At 40.6% G+C, this 12958-nt stretch overlaps 2 protein-coding genes across 4 annotated transcripts; one reads left to right on the forward strand and one right to left on the reverse strand.

Moving 5' to 3' along the window:
- Positions 1 to 9: 9 nt before the first annotated feature.
- Positions 10 to 4319, reverse strand: LOC133160628 (uncharacterized). The gene is made up of 8 exons (XM_061288465.1): positions 3751 to 4319; positions 3376 to 3491; positions 2859 to 2962; positions 2496 to 2670; positions 2300 to 2408; positions 1997 to 2082; positions 1629 to 1699; positions 10 to 1298 (listed from the first exon to the last, which is right to left on the reverse strand). The coding sequence occupies exons 1-8, from the start codon at positions 4210 to 4212 to the stop codon at positions 373 to 375; spliced, it is 2049 nt and encodes a 682-aa protein (XP_061144449.1). The 5' UTR covers positions 4213 to 4319; the 3' UTR covers positions 10 to 372.
- An 823-nt stretch (positions 4320 to 5142) lies between these two features.
- LOC133160626 (protein Jumonji-like) lies at positions 5143 to 12276 on the forward strand. Of its 3 annotated transcripts, XM_061288462.1 has the most exons (9): positions 5143 to 5373; positions 6390 to 6506; positions 6603 to 7245; positions 7496 to 7625; positions 7849 to 8027; positions 8277 to 8390; positions 8547 to 8773; positions 8912 to 9442; positions 9950 to 12276. In XM_061288462.1, the coding sequence occupies exons 2-9, from the start codon at positions 6462 to 6464 to the stop codon at positions 10085 to 10087; spliced, it is 2007 nt and encodes a 668-aa protein (XP_061144446.1). In that variant the 5' UTR covers positions 5143 to 5373; positions 6390 to 6461; the 3' UTR covers positions 10088 to 12276. The 3 variants fall into 3 exon arrangements, with proteins under 3 accessions (XP_061144446.1, XP_061144445.1, XP_061144444.1); XM_061288461.1 differs by having other exon boundaries at positions 5144 to 5373; positions 7858 to 8027; positions 8912 to 12276; XM_061288460.1 differs by having other exon boundaries at positions 5145 to 5373; positions 8912 to 12276.
- Positions 12277 to 12958: the final 682 nt, after the last annotated feature.

Consider the following 12958-nt stretch of genomic DNA (forward strand, 5'->3'; position numbering starts at 1 on the left):
AAAAAAAAAAAAATAGGTGGAATTTTATGCATGAATTTTATTGGGAGATGACTGAATTACAAGACAGGTGAAATTTCTTTTCATTCTTAACACCGAACTACTGTTAGCTGTCTCAGAAGAGATGTCCATGTATAAAATCCAAAAACAGTCCATTTAAATGTTATGCCCATTTCCCTGTGATATTTGCGCATTCATCCTCACTTGATCAGTCAATCATCACTCCCAAACTCCTTGCTCTCCTATGGGCCGCTTTCTGTCAGATACATGACTCCTCTCCTCCGCTGTACTTGTGACAATCACAGCAGAGTGACTGGAATCATCAGGCACTTCCTCAAAACTTGGAGAACTTGGAGTGACTCCAACGTATTCATCTTAAACTTTTTTTGTCTTGGGTGTGACAGCAAACTGACCATGCTGGAGCACTTCACCTTCAATTCCAGAATTACAATCAGACCTGTCAACACACGCCAAGCCTCTGAATTTTGCAGACGAGTTTGATTCCCATTCTCTGATCTGAAGATCTTGAAGCACTTCATCTCCATCAAGTCCTTTCCTGTCAGCATAATAGGCTACTTGCTCTGGTTTCTTTTTTAGTTTTCTGTCAACTGATTGACTGACCTCACTAAACTCTGAAGAGTCGTTTTCAGCTTTACTGTTGGCAAACTCTTCTTCAGCTCTCGGCACCCGGTGAGTGGTTTTAGACGCTGTGTTTCGAATAGGATCTGTGTGCTCAGCACTGGTGTTCCCTCCATCCTCCTTGGACAAGCAACTCTTTTTATTGTTGTTCGAACACAGTTCAGTAATGGGAATCAAATCTGTGGAAATGTTTTCAGCTGAACCAGGATCACCAACTCTGGAGCTTTGTGCAATCAAAGTTGTGTTCTTCATAGAATCATTGTTGGCAAAAAATGCACCTTCTCCGCTCTCAAGCACATCTTGCAGGCTACGGTTTGAGATAACGATGTCATCTGATGTTGGCTCCGTCTTGTGGCTGTCATTTATCGTCAAATACTCTTCAATTGATCCCTGGTTGTCTGTGTTGCTTGGCATTCCGATTGCTGTACGGGGCCTCATTTGTTCGTCTCCATACTGGAACACAGAAGTCTTCTCACCATAAGACTTTATCTTCTCATGGTCTAGCTTTGTCTGTGATTGAAAACTGTCCGGTTTTTGAAATTGAACTGCTTGTTCTCTGTGTTCTTCCTGATCCACCCATTTTTCTGGATCTCCCGACAAAAACGGTGATTCTTTCTTGTGGCGAATGAGCCAGCCAGGACTGCTAACTATGTTCTTCTCAGCTGAGGACATAAACCATATAAAATCTCAAAACTCTCCACGTGGTCACAGTAAGACATTCTGATTCTTCAGTTAATATTATTACCCCAAGACATACATAAAAAGCATGTGTTATATATTAGAGCCAATATGGATAGGTTTTAGGCCAATGCCAATATTTGACAACATAAAAGTACCAATTAACTTAAAAAATATAATTTATTACCCCCGCCCTTCAATTAATTTCAATGGGTGTCAATTATATGCAGATGTTTGAAAGGCTATAGTTGGTCAGCCGATTAATCGGTGGTGCCCTAGTATTTGCGCAACAAATGAAAAAACTGACTACTTACAGTTCTGCATGTCGCTACATGCGGAATCACAGCAGGAGCACATTGACAGTGGTGCATCAAGCTCCTCCCACCTGAAAACATGAAATTTAAGAAATTACACAAAAACAATCATTCCTTTAAAAAAAAATTGCAGGTGAGACATTTCTATTTGCAGCGTAGTACCAGCAGATTTTTAAATTTAAAAACATTTTGAATTTTAGAAATCTAGGGGGACCTAGGTACTTTTGACATTTAAAAAGAATTTTTACAATAAGAAAGTCCCCCAAATTAATGTAAATGTGACACAGTAAAAAATATTTTACCTAGTAATCTCTTTAAGCAATTATTTTATACTGTTTCATAAATCACCTATGATTTTAACAACTTACCTTCCAGTAGTTTGGTTGTAGTTACAAGACTTGGAGGTGTGCGAAGTGGTGACACCAACTGACATTGAACAGTGAAGGTACAGCACCTACACAGACAACAGCTACAGTAAGTATTAAGTTGTCTTACACTAGAAACAACTTCTACAATTAATGTTCTTGTTGTACTTGATTTTGGATTAACTGTTTTCGAAAACTTATATTTTGTGAACATTTGAGTTAACACTGGCTAAATAGTATGCAGATAAATTCACCACCCGGCACTAATGACAAAATTTAGCACCCCATTCCAAATATTTTCCTCACCTGTGAGACATCACTGAAGAGAAAGGCATCCATCGAAAACTTTAGCATGTTACCACTTCTTGACCAGAAATAGGAAGAACTACCCTCCCTCCGGCTGTCGGTCATACAGCTGCAAAACCAAAGTGCAAGCACCTCATTTAATGCAACATCAACCGATAGACAACAATGCAAGTGCATGTTCATACGATAGACACACCCAAAGTTTGTGATGATATCCACTTTAGACATGCTATTTGGGTCTTTGGAGGGCGTCACGTAGCACGAGTCAACAAAGAGCCTCTCGCCTGGCACGAGGTTTCCACTCTGGGCCACAAAATTCACCCGCTCCCCTAGGAAAAATGAGTGGCCAGGAGAGATGGGCTCCCATTGAGCTGCCAAACACACAAATACAGGACAGATTCAAGAACCGCACGAAGGATTAACAGCAGGTCCGAGGACTAAATTGCATCCCTGACACGAGTGAAAAAAGGGAAGCGACCATAAACACGACTTGGAATTGACCATCTGTGTTAGTTACTATTGTATCATTGAAGCATGTTGTATAGGGGCTCCACTTTACCGTTACAGACAGTGAGGGTGAAGATTAACTTCGTTCGGAGACTCTTCATGAAGGTTGTGTGCTGAATTTGAGGTGTGTAGCCAACTTGGTAAGAGTAATGAAACCTAAAACAGGAAAGTCAGGTTAACATCACACACATAAAACAGTCACACTAAAACGTTTATGAGAAGTCATTGTGAAAAAAATCATGTTTTTAGTCCTTCAGCTATTCACCAATATGTTGTATTACCCTCTGTTCAATGAAGTAATCCTGTTAGCACTGAAATTGTTGAAGCATTTTCAAAACTAAAAACAATTCTAAACCAACACTAAACTAGACTTCAGCTCAGTCATGGCTACAGGCAATCTGGGACTAAAACACCCGAGAGAATATCATTTTCAACAAAAGAATGTGGCTGATTTGATGGTGTTTGAACTTTAAGGTAACAATGTAGCTTGGCAATGTAGTAAATTCAGACAACAGTGATTATTTTGTTATTTGAGGGGGATTGAGCATGTGTGATAGCGTTAAAATGACCTGTTGTAAAAGCAGTGGATGGGGAGTTTCAGTGGTAGAACACGGATGATGTAGCCTTGAGGCGGAGGGGTGTAGTGAAGAACATGAGAATACACCAACTGACCACCAGCGACAACCTGAAAGGGTGAAATGAAAATCTTACATTGTTGGATGAGTTTAAAGGTCAATGGGCATTCACCGACCATCTGTCCGTGCAGGACTTAATTTATTTGTGGGCCTCAAATTCCCCCATGGGAATATTAAATGCAATTTGTCTCAGTGACCAAGTCATGAACAATACAATAACAATGCATCAATAATCGTTATACCTATAAAACACTATGAAACATTTATTTCCACGACTTTTAAAGTGGTTCCTCGTGTTTGTGTGTTTACCTGAGATGCAGCGTCACAGTCGGTCATTGCGTAGTGGAAAAAGAGGAATTGTGAGGTCACAGTGTTGGGCGGACACGAACTAAGACGGTATAGAGCTGGATGTGGCCACGCGCGTAATTGGAATCGGTCCACGCGCACAAATATCTCATTGGAGCCGCACCAAACCTCCACAGGGCGTGTGCGTGGAGCCTGTGGTGTGCTGGGGTACTGCGAGGTCTGCGGGAACAACAGCGCAGTCAACTCGGCGGGTATTAAGCTCTGACGAGGACCCGGCCGAAGCAACTCTTTGGCCACAAGCGGCTGTGATGCGTGCCGGAACACCGGCAGGTCATAGGAGGACGAGAGCGTGGCTTCGTCTCGGACAACCGGGGTTGCCTCCGCTGACCAAGCCAAGTGCTGAACCGGACCACCCACGACTGAAGTGCAACAAAATATCCCCATGAGCCACGAAAACACCAACATGACTTAAAGTAAAGTAAAAGGAGCTATGTGGGCTGGGCGGCCAGGTACTGGAGTTGAGCCGCTAGCAGGAGAGAGCACACTGACGTTTAGTCTCGTCTGGCGGCTTCATTAGCACACCTGCGCGCTCCCCTGATTGGACTAGAGCCAAAATTGCGTTCATGTATAATATTTTTAAAGAAAAAAGCTTTTGAATTTTATTTAACAACTCGAACATTTACAAAAAGGATTTAGAAAAAAAGGGTATCGTTTTTGTTTTGTGTACAAAAATCCCTCGTTTATCGCGGATAATTGGTTGCAAAAACCACCCGCGATAAGTTAAATCCGCGAAGTACAGTCACCAGCGAGAAGTACTGGGCAGGCTAACGAGTTAGCGGAAAGATGCTAATTCGCGATCGTGCTAACACGCGAAAACGGACTTCTAAAGGAATGTAAACGAACATTTGGAGCAATACTACATTGTCCTCAAGGTTAGACACACGTTTCCTCAATTTAAAAGTTTTATTTTGACTTTTAAATGTGTTTTTAATTTTGAAAAATAATCCGCAATGTAGTGAAGCCGCGATAAACGAAACGCGAAGTAGCTGTACTTTTTGTTTTACTATGAGTACCCACTCGCGTAACACAGCCGATTATTAAATAAAATCATGTTATCTGAATAATGTAAATGGAAAAAAATATAAAGGGAAATATATTTCTTTGATATTTGACTCATTGACAAAAAAACAGGAGCTCCAATGGAAAAAAAATCATTTAAAAGGAGGACGTCAACACGAAAAAAAACGAGAATGTACAAATATACACAAAAAAAAACAATATAAGATATAATATATACTGTATAGTATAATCATCTCAGATTACAGTTGAGTGAGTTCATGTTGCTGACATTAGTCGATGTGACTCCCGTTGGGCTCGGCCGGGAGAAGGAGGCCACGCCCACCAGGGGGGAGACCGGAAAAGAGTGGCCTTTCACATGCGCACGATGCTGCACGCGCAGCCAGGCCGTGTTTGTGTGGAACCTTCACACGGACGAGCCGTATTCGGTGGGGGTTCAAATGTGTCTTGTTCCAGGTTTGTCCGTGCGGGTCTGTCTGCTACTGCTACAAACCCAAGTGGGCGCAGGGCTCACGATGTAGCACCGCTAGCCCGGTTATCCCGTTCGAGGTGGGTGATCTTTTCGGCCCATTGTTTCATTCGTGCTTTGTTTAACGACTCCGACCAGAATTTTGCCGTACACGTTCGCTCCAGTTCACCTCCCTTATCATCCTATAGTTTAAGATTGCTCGGAGTCGTATATAGACGGACGTCAAAGTCGACATCCACACTTACGTCGATGTTATACTGTAGAATGGATTTTAGTGACAGATAGCAATCTTGTTGCGTTATCGTAATGCAAGTGCAATCAAAATGACAAAAGTAACCTATTCCAATGATTAACTCTGCCTCCCTAAATTATGAGGCCTATCATCAGACGTTGTCCAGTTAGATCTATGTGCGCGATATTTCATTGACATGTAGTTGACAACATCGTTTAAAGATTTTTTATTTTGACTTGCGTTGCTGTCAAAATATGTAATGATTGAAATCAGCTATTGATATTTATTCATTACGAGTGCAAATTTGGATATTTCAATGGACAAGAGAAGTAGTGATCCAGATTGAATTACAGTTAGATATTTTCAGTCACTTTTCCAACCCTTTATGTTGTGATGAACATTCACTTACCGGATCATTTTCACTTACAGACATTAATAAGTGAGTGTCAAATATCAAAACTGTCGTACATGGACATAATGTGAATACAGCACTTAAAATGTCTACAGTATATGTGCTCATGTTTTCACATTAATTGAATTAAATACAAAATAAATTCCCTGTGACCCTTGTGAGGAAATGTGGTTCAGATAATGGATGGATGGATGGACAAAATAAATTTGAATTTACAATAGAATCACAAATTAATCAGATACACCTTTTCCAATCATTTTTTATTGTGTTCATTAAAAATTCATAAAATTGACTTAAAACTCGACATATATCAAAACAATGAATTAATTTTACACCCATAAAGGTCAATAAACTGATATTAAAACCAAATGGTGGTGGTAATTATGCATTATTTTCAATTTTTAATTTCAGATTAAGATTCCAATTTACTGGGTTCTCTTTTTTTTTTTCAGGACACAAGATTTACACACTGACAGAAAAAGCAAAGCAAAAAAATCTTCTGTCATTCATGTCAACTGTGCAAGATGAGTACAGACAGACCCAAACGGAATATCATCAAAAAAAAATATGTGAGTAAAATGTACACGGACCGCATACTGTCCATGAGTTTGGAGCAGTGTGTGATAACTCAAAATTACCTTGCATGTTGTGGTTCGTCTCTGTAGGACATCAGCGATGGGATGCCTTGGTGTGAGGAGCGTCTGGTGCGCAAAGTTCTTTTCCTCTCCCTCAGGGAATTCAGAGACACACGCCGTGCCACACACGGACACTTACCTGCAAATGGGCACAAACGCAAGCACGTATCAAAAGCTCCACTTTCGCTTGAACCACAAAAGTCAAATCAAAAGCCACAGCAACAAAGAATCTCACACAGATTGCAGAATATGCAGAAAAAAACACACAGCCTGCAAAACACACAAGATAAGACAAAACAGCATAGTGGTCATACCAACAAAGTGCACAAATCAAAGTTGTCTCAGGATACGCATTCACAAAAAAGCAAAACAACTCAGACAGAAGAGCGCGTTCACACGCAACCAAAACTGTGTCGAGAAAAAACTGTGCAGCACACCAGCTTACAAGAACATGCGCACAATAAGGCTGTCTCAACCAGGACATTACGGTCACGTAAAATGACTAATTCATCATCCACGTTGACCTCTAAATACACAAACACTACAAAACAACCACAGAGAAGCCAGCACAAGCACTCGGTCAAAAATAGGAGGCCGCCCAAGAATGTACAGCTACTCACGAGGACTCCAGTCGAGGCCGGGAAGAGGTCGCGCTCTCCCAAAGGCATCAGGGGTCAGTAACAATTTAATATGATTTCTCAGTCTCTAACTCTATTTGTATTAGAAATTACGCCACGGTCAGATAATTTTACAACCAAGCTGTTAAAACGGATTATGAGAGTATAGTATCAATACAGCACTTCATTCATTTTGGGATGTAGCATAACGAAGCAAAATGCAGAGTGATTTTGTCGTCTTGTGGGTGAGCATGAATTCTCTGCTCATTTTTGTTCAGGTACTAACATTTGTAACCATTGATTTAGGTTCCATGGTTAATGGTCAGTGTCCGTCCTCGCTGTCAGGCAGCTCAAACTGGAGTTGGTCCTTGGAGGCGCGCCCTGAGCACTACCCTGCCAGCCTCTTTTGTGACAAGGACGACCCACATAGCAGGAGGTCAGCGAGTCTTGTGTTGTTGTCCTTTTCTCATGGTTTCATACTATTTTGTGTGTCTTTGTGTATGAAAGAATGATGGACAAACAATTGTCATTATCATGTCAGACATGGAAAGACGCTAGGACATACTTTTATTTTGCCTAAGGGTTTTAGTCCTCACATGCAAGTTTTTTTTTTGTTTGTTTTTTAATTAACCTTTAATTCAGATAAGTTTGTTTGTTAGCTTATGCAGGCCAAGGCTGCAAGCGCAAAGAAAGTTTGCCCAGTCCCCACCCAGCTCTCCTGGTCCACCTCTGATGTCATCCACACAGTGTAGACACAACCATAAACTAGCAGTAGTCACCAGTCTAACAAGACGTCGACCTAAAACCGAGGACTTCCTGTCTTTTCTCTGCCTCAGAGGTAAGTCTTCATGATGAAATTCATAATCTCAATGCAATTTTTTAAATTGATGCCAGGTGAACCAGGACAAATTGTGAAATTTTACACACTTTGAGTATGTTGTGCTTTGTTCTGAATCAAAATGTATGTGTGAACACCGCTCGAGTAAGAGGTTTTAACACCTGATCTGTATTTTAGCATCTAATTGTTCTTTCGCTGGTCACTGTCGAAGACACTACGAAATGAAGTGAATTTTCACTGTGACCTCAGGTTCAGCAGCGTTGCCAAGAAGCATGGCCTTCTTGAGTGAACAGGATTTGAATTCGCATCTTTCCATACACTCCCAGATTGCCGCTGACAGGAAGAACACCATCATGCAAACAGGTGCCTTTCCACTTTGACACGTGATAAGAATGTTCCCATCTCATCAAATGCAAATTGGAGAGGTCGATTCTCATCCCAACCACTTGACAAAATGCCCCACGGAAAGTTAAATCTTATTATGAATATTAATTTGACTTTGTGTGTGTTGTCTTATAGAGCGGCCAGATTGTAGGTCACTGAACTTTGGAGGCTCTGACTCTGCAGAGGGAAGCTCCCTCTGCCATCTAACTGCCCGGGCACAGCGGAAAAGGGAGAGAGAGAGGAAGGAGGAGACAGGGCAAAGGCTTAAGAATGAATGTATGGAGTCTGGCAGGGGAGAAGACGTTTCAAAACACCACCTGAGACCGAGGCACTTCTCCATACAGCTCAGAAGAAATAAAAAGGTTTGTGAGATTGATTGGAATTTCTGGTAATTCCCACGGAAATATTCCAACTTTGAAAATTCCCATATTTTTGTAACATTATTCGGAAGCAACCCATATCCGATATGACTGTGTTTAAAAGATCTTTTCACGTTCCAGGTCTCCAAGGTTGCCAGATTTTCTGAACATAGCACCTCCTTTGTCAGATCGGTTTCAACTTTGAAGCCTAAAACTAGGGGTGTCAGCCAGCAATCCTCAAGCCTCAACGATAAACTAAGTGGCCAACCAGAAGTCAAGAGCAATCACCTCTCCCAACACAGCAACCACCAGCTGCCTCACAATCAATGCCTAACAGTTTGTAAGTTCTACAGAAACCCCAAGACTCTTAGAGGTCTTCAGAACTCAGGAACAAGTCCAAGCAGGGCACCAGCTCAAATGCCATTGACTACTAACTTAGCCACCAGACAGCTCAGTGAGACCCCCGGGGTTGTGAGATTGTCTAGAAGAAGGAGAGGCCTCCCACCAGATGCTACTCTAGCTCCTCCTAATCATTTTTCTACCGACAATCCGTTAAAGAAGTGCAGACAGCAACAGTCCAATGGGAATATTCAACTTGGTAGTGACTACTATAACGGTGAGACGGAGGCTAACGATAAGGAAGATCTGCAAGTGGAACATGCTCTCCATGAGGTACGAAACACCGGTAGCCTTGATGCGGAGCTTATACAAGACACACATATGGGAGAGCTGAAATTAGTAAGCGACGGTTATGTTACCCCAGACACGCAGAACAAAGTTGATGTTGGAAAATTGGGTTCGGTGGCAAGCATCACTCCTCTTGAGGTCAAAGATAAATCAGACCTAGGTCCAGTCAGTGAGGTCATGTGCAGAAATGTGAGAGAAAAACAGCTACAGAGGAACTTGACAGTGGGGTCAGCTCTCAACTCCAAAACCATTCCCAGGATTACAGTTGCTAGGACTGTTATCAGAGCTGCAGGACACACTACTGTTCCTAAAGCTCTAATCAACTCAGTGACATCACCATATGTACATAGCAAGCCACCAGCGAATAACTCTGCCAAACCTAGTCCAAAGGGAACTAAAACAGGTGCTAGCAAAGACATTGTCATGTTTACGTCACCAGCCAGCAGCTGCTTTCTTGATGATTCCAAATGTTCTGCCATTGACTCTTCCAAGGGCTGGGCCGATGACTCAACAAAGGAGGGTAGCTGTTCTGTCACTTCCAAGGGCTCGACAAAACGTCTTAGGCAGATCCAATCGACTACCTCAACAGTTCAAACTAGGAGCAGTCAGAGAATCCTTCTCAAGCGCTAACAAACACCTGATCTGTGGCTGAACATGTTTACAGATTCATTGTTTACTATATGTAATATTTAATATAGAGGAGATGATCATTACTGTACACCCACAGCATCTAATGAGTCTGCTTAGGGAGCTGTCTCCAAAATGATATTAATCAAATAAAAAAAAGGTCTTTATTTATCCAGTCATCAGTTTTTATAGACCGGTTTAGGTTCCCTGGTGAACTTGAGCCTTTCCTAGATGACTTTAGGTGAACGTGGGTTGCACCCTGGACTGGTTTTAGCCAATCACAGGGCACCCAACCTTTTACTTCACACCTATGAAGAAGTTAGTCTTCAATTAACTTACCTTGCAAGGGAACTAAAACAAGATGCTAGCAAGCATCGTATTATGTAATATGATTATAGTGTTGATTCTGTAGTTATTTTGTTGAATAAATAATACAATCAATAAATCAATCACGCATAGCATTATAAAAATAGAGAACAAGTATTAAAAAGATGTTTAGAAAATTGTAGTTTATATTCCAAAAAGTTTACGGCAAAGCATAGTTCTTTATTGACAGTACGTGTAGCTTACTGTAGGCCCTACTATGTAGGGGACAGATCTTGGAATTGCAAATTCAATCAATGAAACATCTTTGTAAATGGAAAATATTTGATACAGCTCTTCTTGTATTGACTCGCATTAGATGGTGCAGGTGTACAAAATCTGGTGGCCAGTGAGTGAATTTGAAACCAACACTGGATAACGCTGTAACATAGGATGTTATGTTCATGTATACACTTGTCTGTTCTGATGTGTGATTTTTACGTATATGTACAGCAAAAATAATTTGAGCAATATAATTGTCTTACGTATTAACTTTATATGAAATTTATATAGTGAACAATCACTATAACAAAACTGGTTTCAGGTGCTTCCATGTAATATCTCTTTTTGTACCTAAAAATCACACTACTTTTCTGCCCTTTCAGTTTAAGGGTCCTTACTAGTATTGGCATGTTAGTACCACTTAAAAGGTACAGTCCTCTTCAAAAATATTGGAACAGCATGGTCATTCTCTTTGTTTTGTTGTATTTAAGACATTTGGGTTTCTTCACAGCTCTCACCATCCTTCTGTCATCCACTGCTCTGTTCGGTACTCTAATATTTGTCTGTGCTCAGTACGCTAATATTAATTTTTTTCCTCTGGACATTCCAAATTGTTGAACTGGCGATGCGCAATTTTTAAAATGTTCTAAATGGTTTCCAACCCCCAGCACACACACAATTGATTTTCATTTGCTCAACAGCAAATGTAGTTTTCACAGGTGAAACCCAAAGATACCTGAGTAACCAGAAACACCAGTCACACGAGCCAGTATTTTTGCTGACTTCAATAGTGAGTGGGTTCTAACAAAAGGTACTCTGTCCTGAATTGTTTAACATACCTAAATGTAAATACCATGAAATAAAAACCGGTATTCTGAACTTGGAAAAACAACAACAAAGAAACTGACCTTGCTGTTCAAATACTTTTAGGGATACTATGTTGGAAAAGTTCCAGGACTGGTTTTCCAAGATATTTTTCCATTCGAATGTATAAGTTTTCCCCCTTGTGTCTTAACGCTCTTTCCCAGCTTTCTCTGCCACATCTGCCATCTTAGCAGCATTCTTCTGGGATACTCTCATCATAGCTATCTTAAGTCCTCAAAATGGCTCCTCTTTTTGACCCACTTGAGTTTGGGAAATTGTATATAGATATAGATATCTATCTATATGAAAAAAAAGGTCTCCGACTACAAGCGGTCCTACCACTGCTCTGGCCTCTTTGCATGCATTGAACAAAGCAAATACCACATGATCATTTTGGAGACATGTCGGTTTATCATCTGGCCCAAATAGAGGGGAAAAAGTCATAGTTTGGGCTTGAAATATATGTATGTCTTTAGTGAGACCCATCCTGGAACATTTCTGACACATCTTTCTGACTCTCATTGGAAACCTTTTGTTTGACTTCAGTGTGGTATTGCAAGTGACCACAAAATCATCTGCTACATGACGTGATGTAAAGTTTGGATTGTCTTGAGCGATTTTTTTTGGCAAAGGCAGCTGTACTACCAGCTTGTCAGTAGAACAGGCTTTTTAAACTGTTGCACATTTCCTTATCTGTTCAGTGGACAAATGTGATGTGCTCATGAATAAAATTGGTCTTTGTATTTGCCTGTGTGCTCTTTCTGAGCATTTTTATATGGCTATTAATACAAGTAGGTATAGTAAATGCTAAATACTGTATGGAATGCAACTGAGCTCATAATTCTTCCCCAAAAAATATCAATGTAGCAATCAAATTTACAAAACGATACACGTCTCACAATAAGTTAGGGATAGTTAGACATTTGAGTGGAATTTGAAGATGAACCTAAAAGGCACTACGTTATAACCTATACAGGGAAGCTTAACAGTCTCTAAAATCTTTGAATGCATGTGTACAGTTTTTGTGTGTGTTTTACACAACTTGCTCTTCTCTAACAAGGAGCTGAACTGAGAAAAATCAAAACCCATAAATTGACTTAGATGGATGTCCCCTGCCAAATATGTCTAATGTTTTGTGAATAGTGTGTGTTGTCCTTCAAGCAGTTTGGGGTTCTTTGCCTTGCTCAGAGGTGCTTGAGCAGGAATTTGAAAATTATTGATGCCTTTTAAATCCCCAAGATAATTTTACTATTGAGACAAAAGTCATGGATTTCGTAAAGGATAAATCAAATTAAAGGTCCTAGTCAGTTTAATATTTTCTCTTTTTCTTCTCGCTGTGATATTAATGTTATACAGTGAATGACAAACGTCACATTCCGTGTGATATCCAGCCAGCAATCCGCCCTGAGCACGTTGAGCCAGTAG

The sequence above is a fragment of the Syngnathus typhle genome, linkage group LG10 (genome assembly GCF_033458585.1).
Source record: "Syngnathus typhle isolate RoL2023-S1 ecotype Sweden linkage group LG10, RoL_Styp_1.0, whole genome shotgun sequence".
In the NCBI taxonomy this organism is placed as follows: Eukaryota; Metazoa; Chordata; class Actinopteri; order Syngnathiformes; family Syngnathidae; genus Syngnathus; species Syngnathus typhle.

What these genes read in the sequence shown, in the direction of transcription:
- LOC133160626 (XM_061288460.1), top strand. Translation starts at nt 6,462, where the DNA reads ATGAGTACAGACAGACCCAAACGGAATATCATCAAAAAAAAATAT. An exon ending in CTCTCCCAAAGGCATCAGGG is followed by an intron (nt 7,246 to 7,495) that starts GTCAGTAACAAT and finishes CCATTGATTTAG; the next exon opens with GTTCCATGGTTAATGGTCAG. An exon ending in GAACACCATCATGCAAACAG is followed by an intron (nt 8,391 to 8,546) that starts GTGCCTTTCCAC and finishes GTTGTCTTATAG; the next exon opens with AGCGGCCAGATTGTAGGTCA.
- LOC133160628 (XM_061288465.1), bottom strand. Translation starts at nt 4,212, where the DNA reads ATGTTGGTGTTTTCGTGGCTCATGGGGATATTTTGTTGCACTTCAGTC. An exon ending in ACTGTGACGCTGCATCTCAG is followed by an intron (nt 3,492 to 3,750) that starts GTAAACACACAA and finishes TCACCCTTTCAG; the next exon opens with GTTGTCGCTGGTGGTCAGTT. An exon ending in GATATCATCACAAACTTTGG is followed by an intron (nt 2,409 to 2,495) that starts GTGTGTCTATCG and finishes TTGGTTTTGCAG; the next exon opens with CTGTATGACCGACAGCCGGA.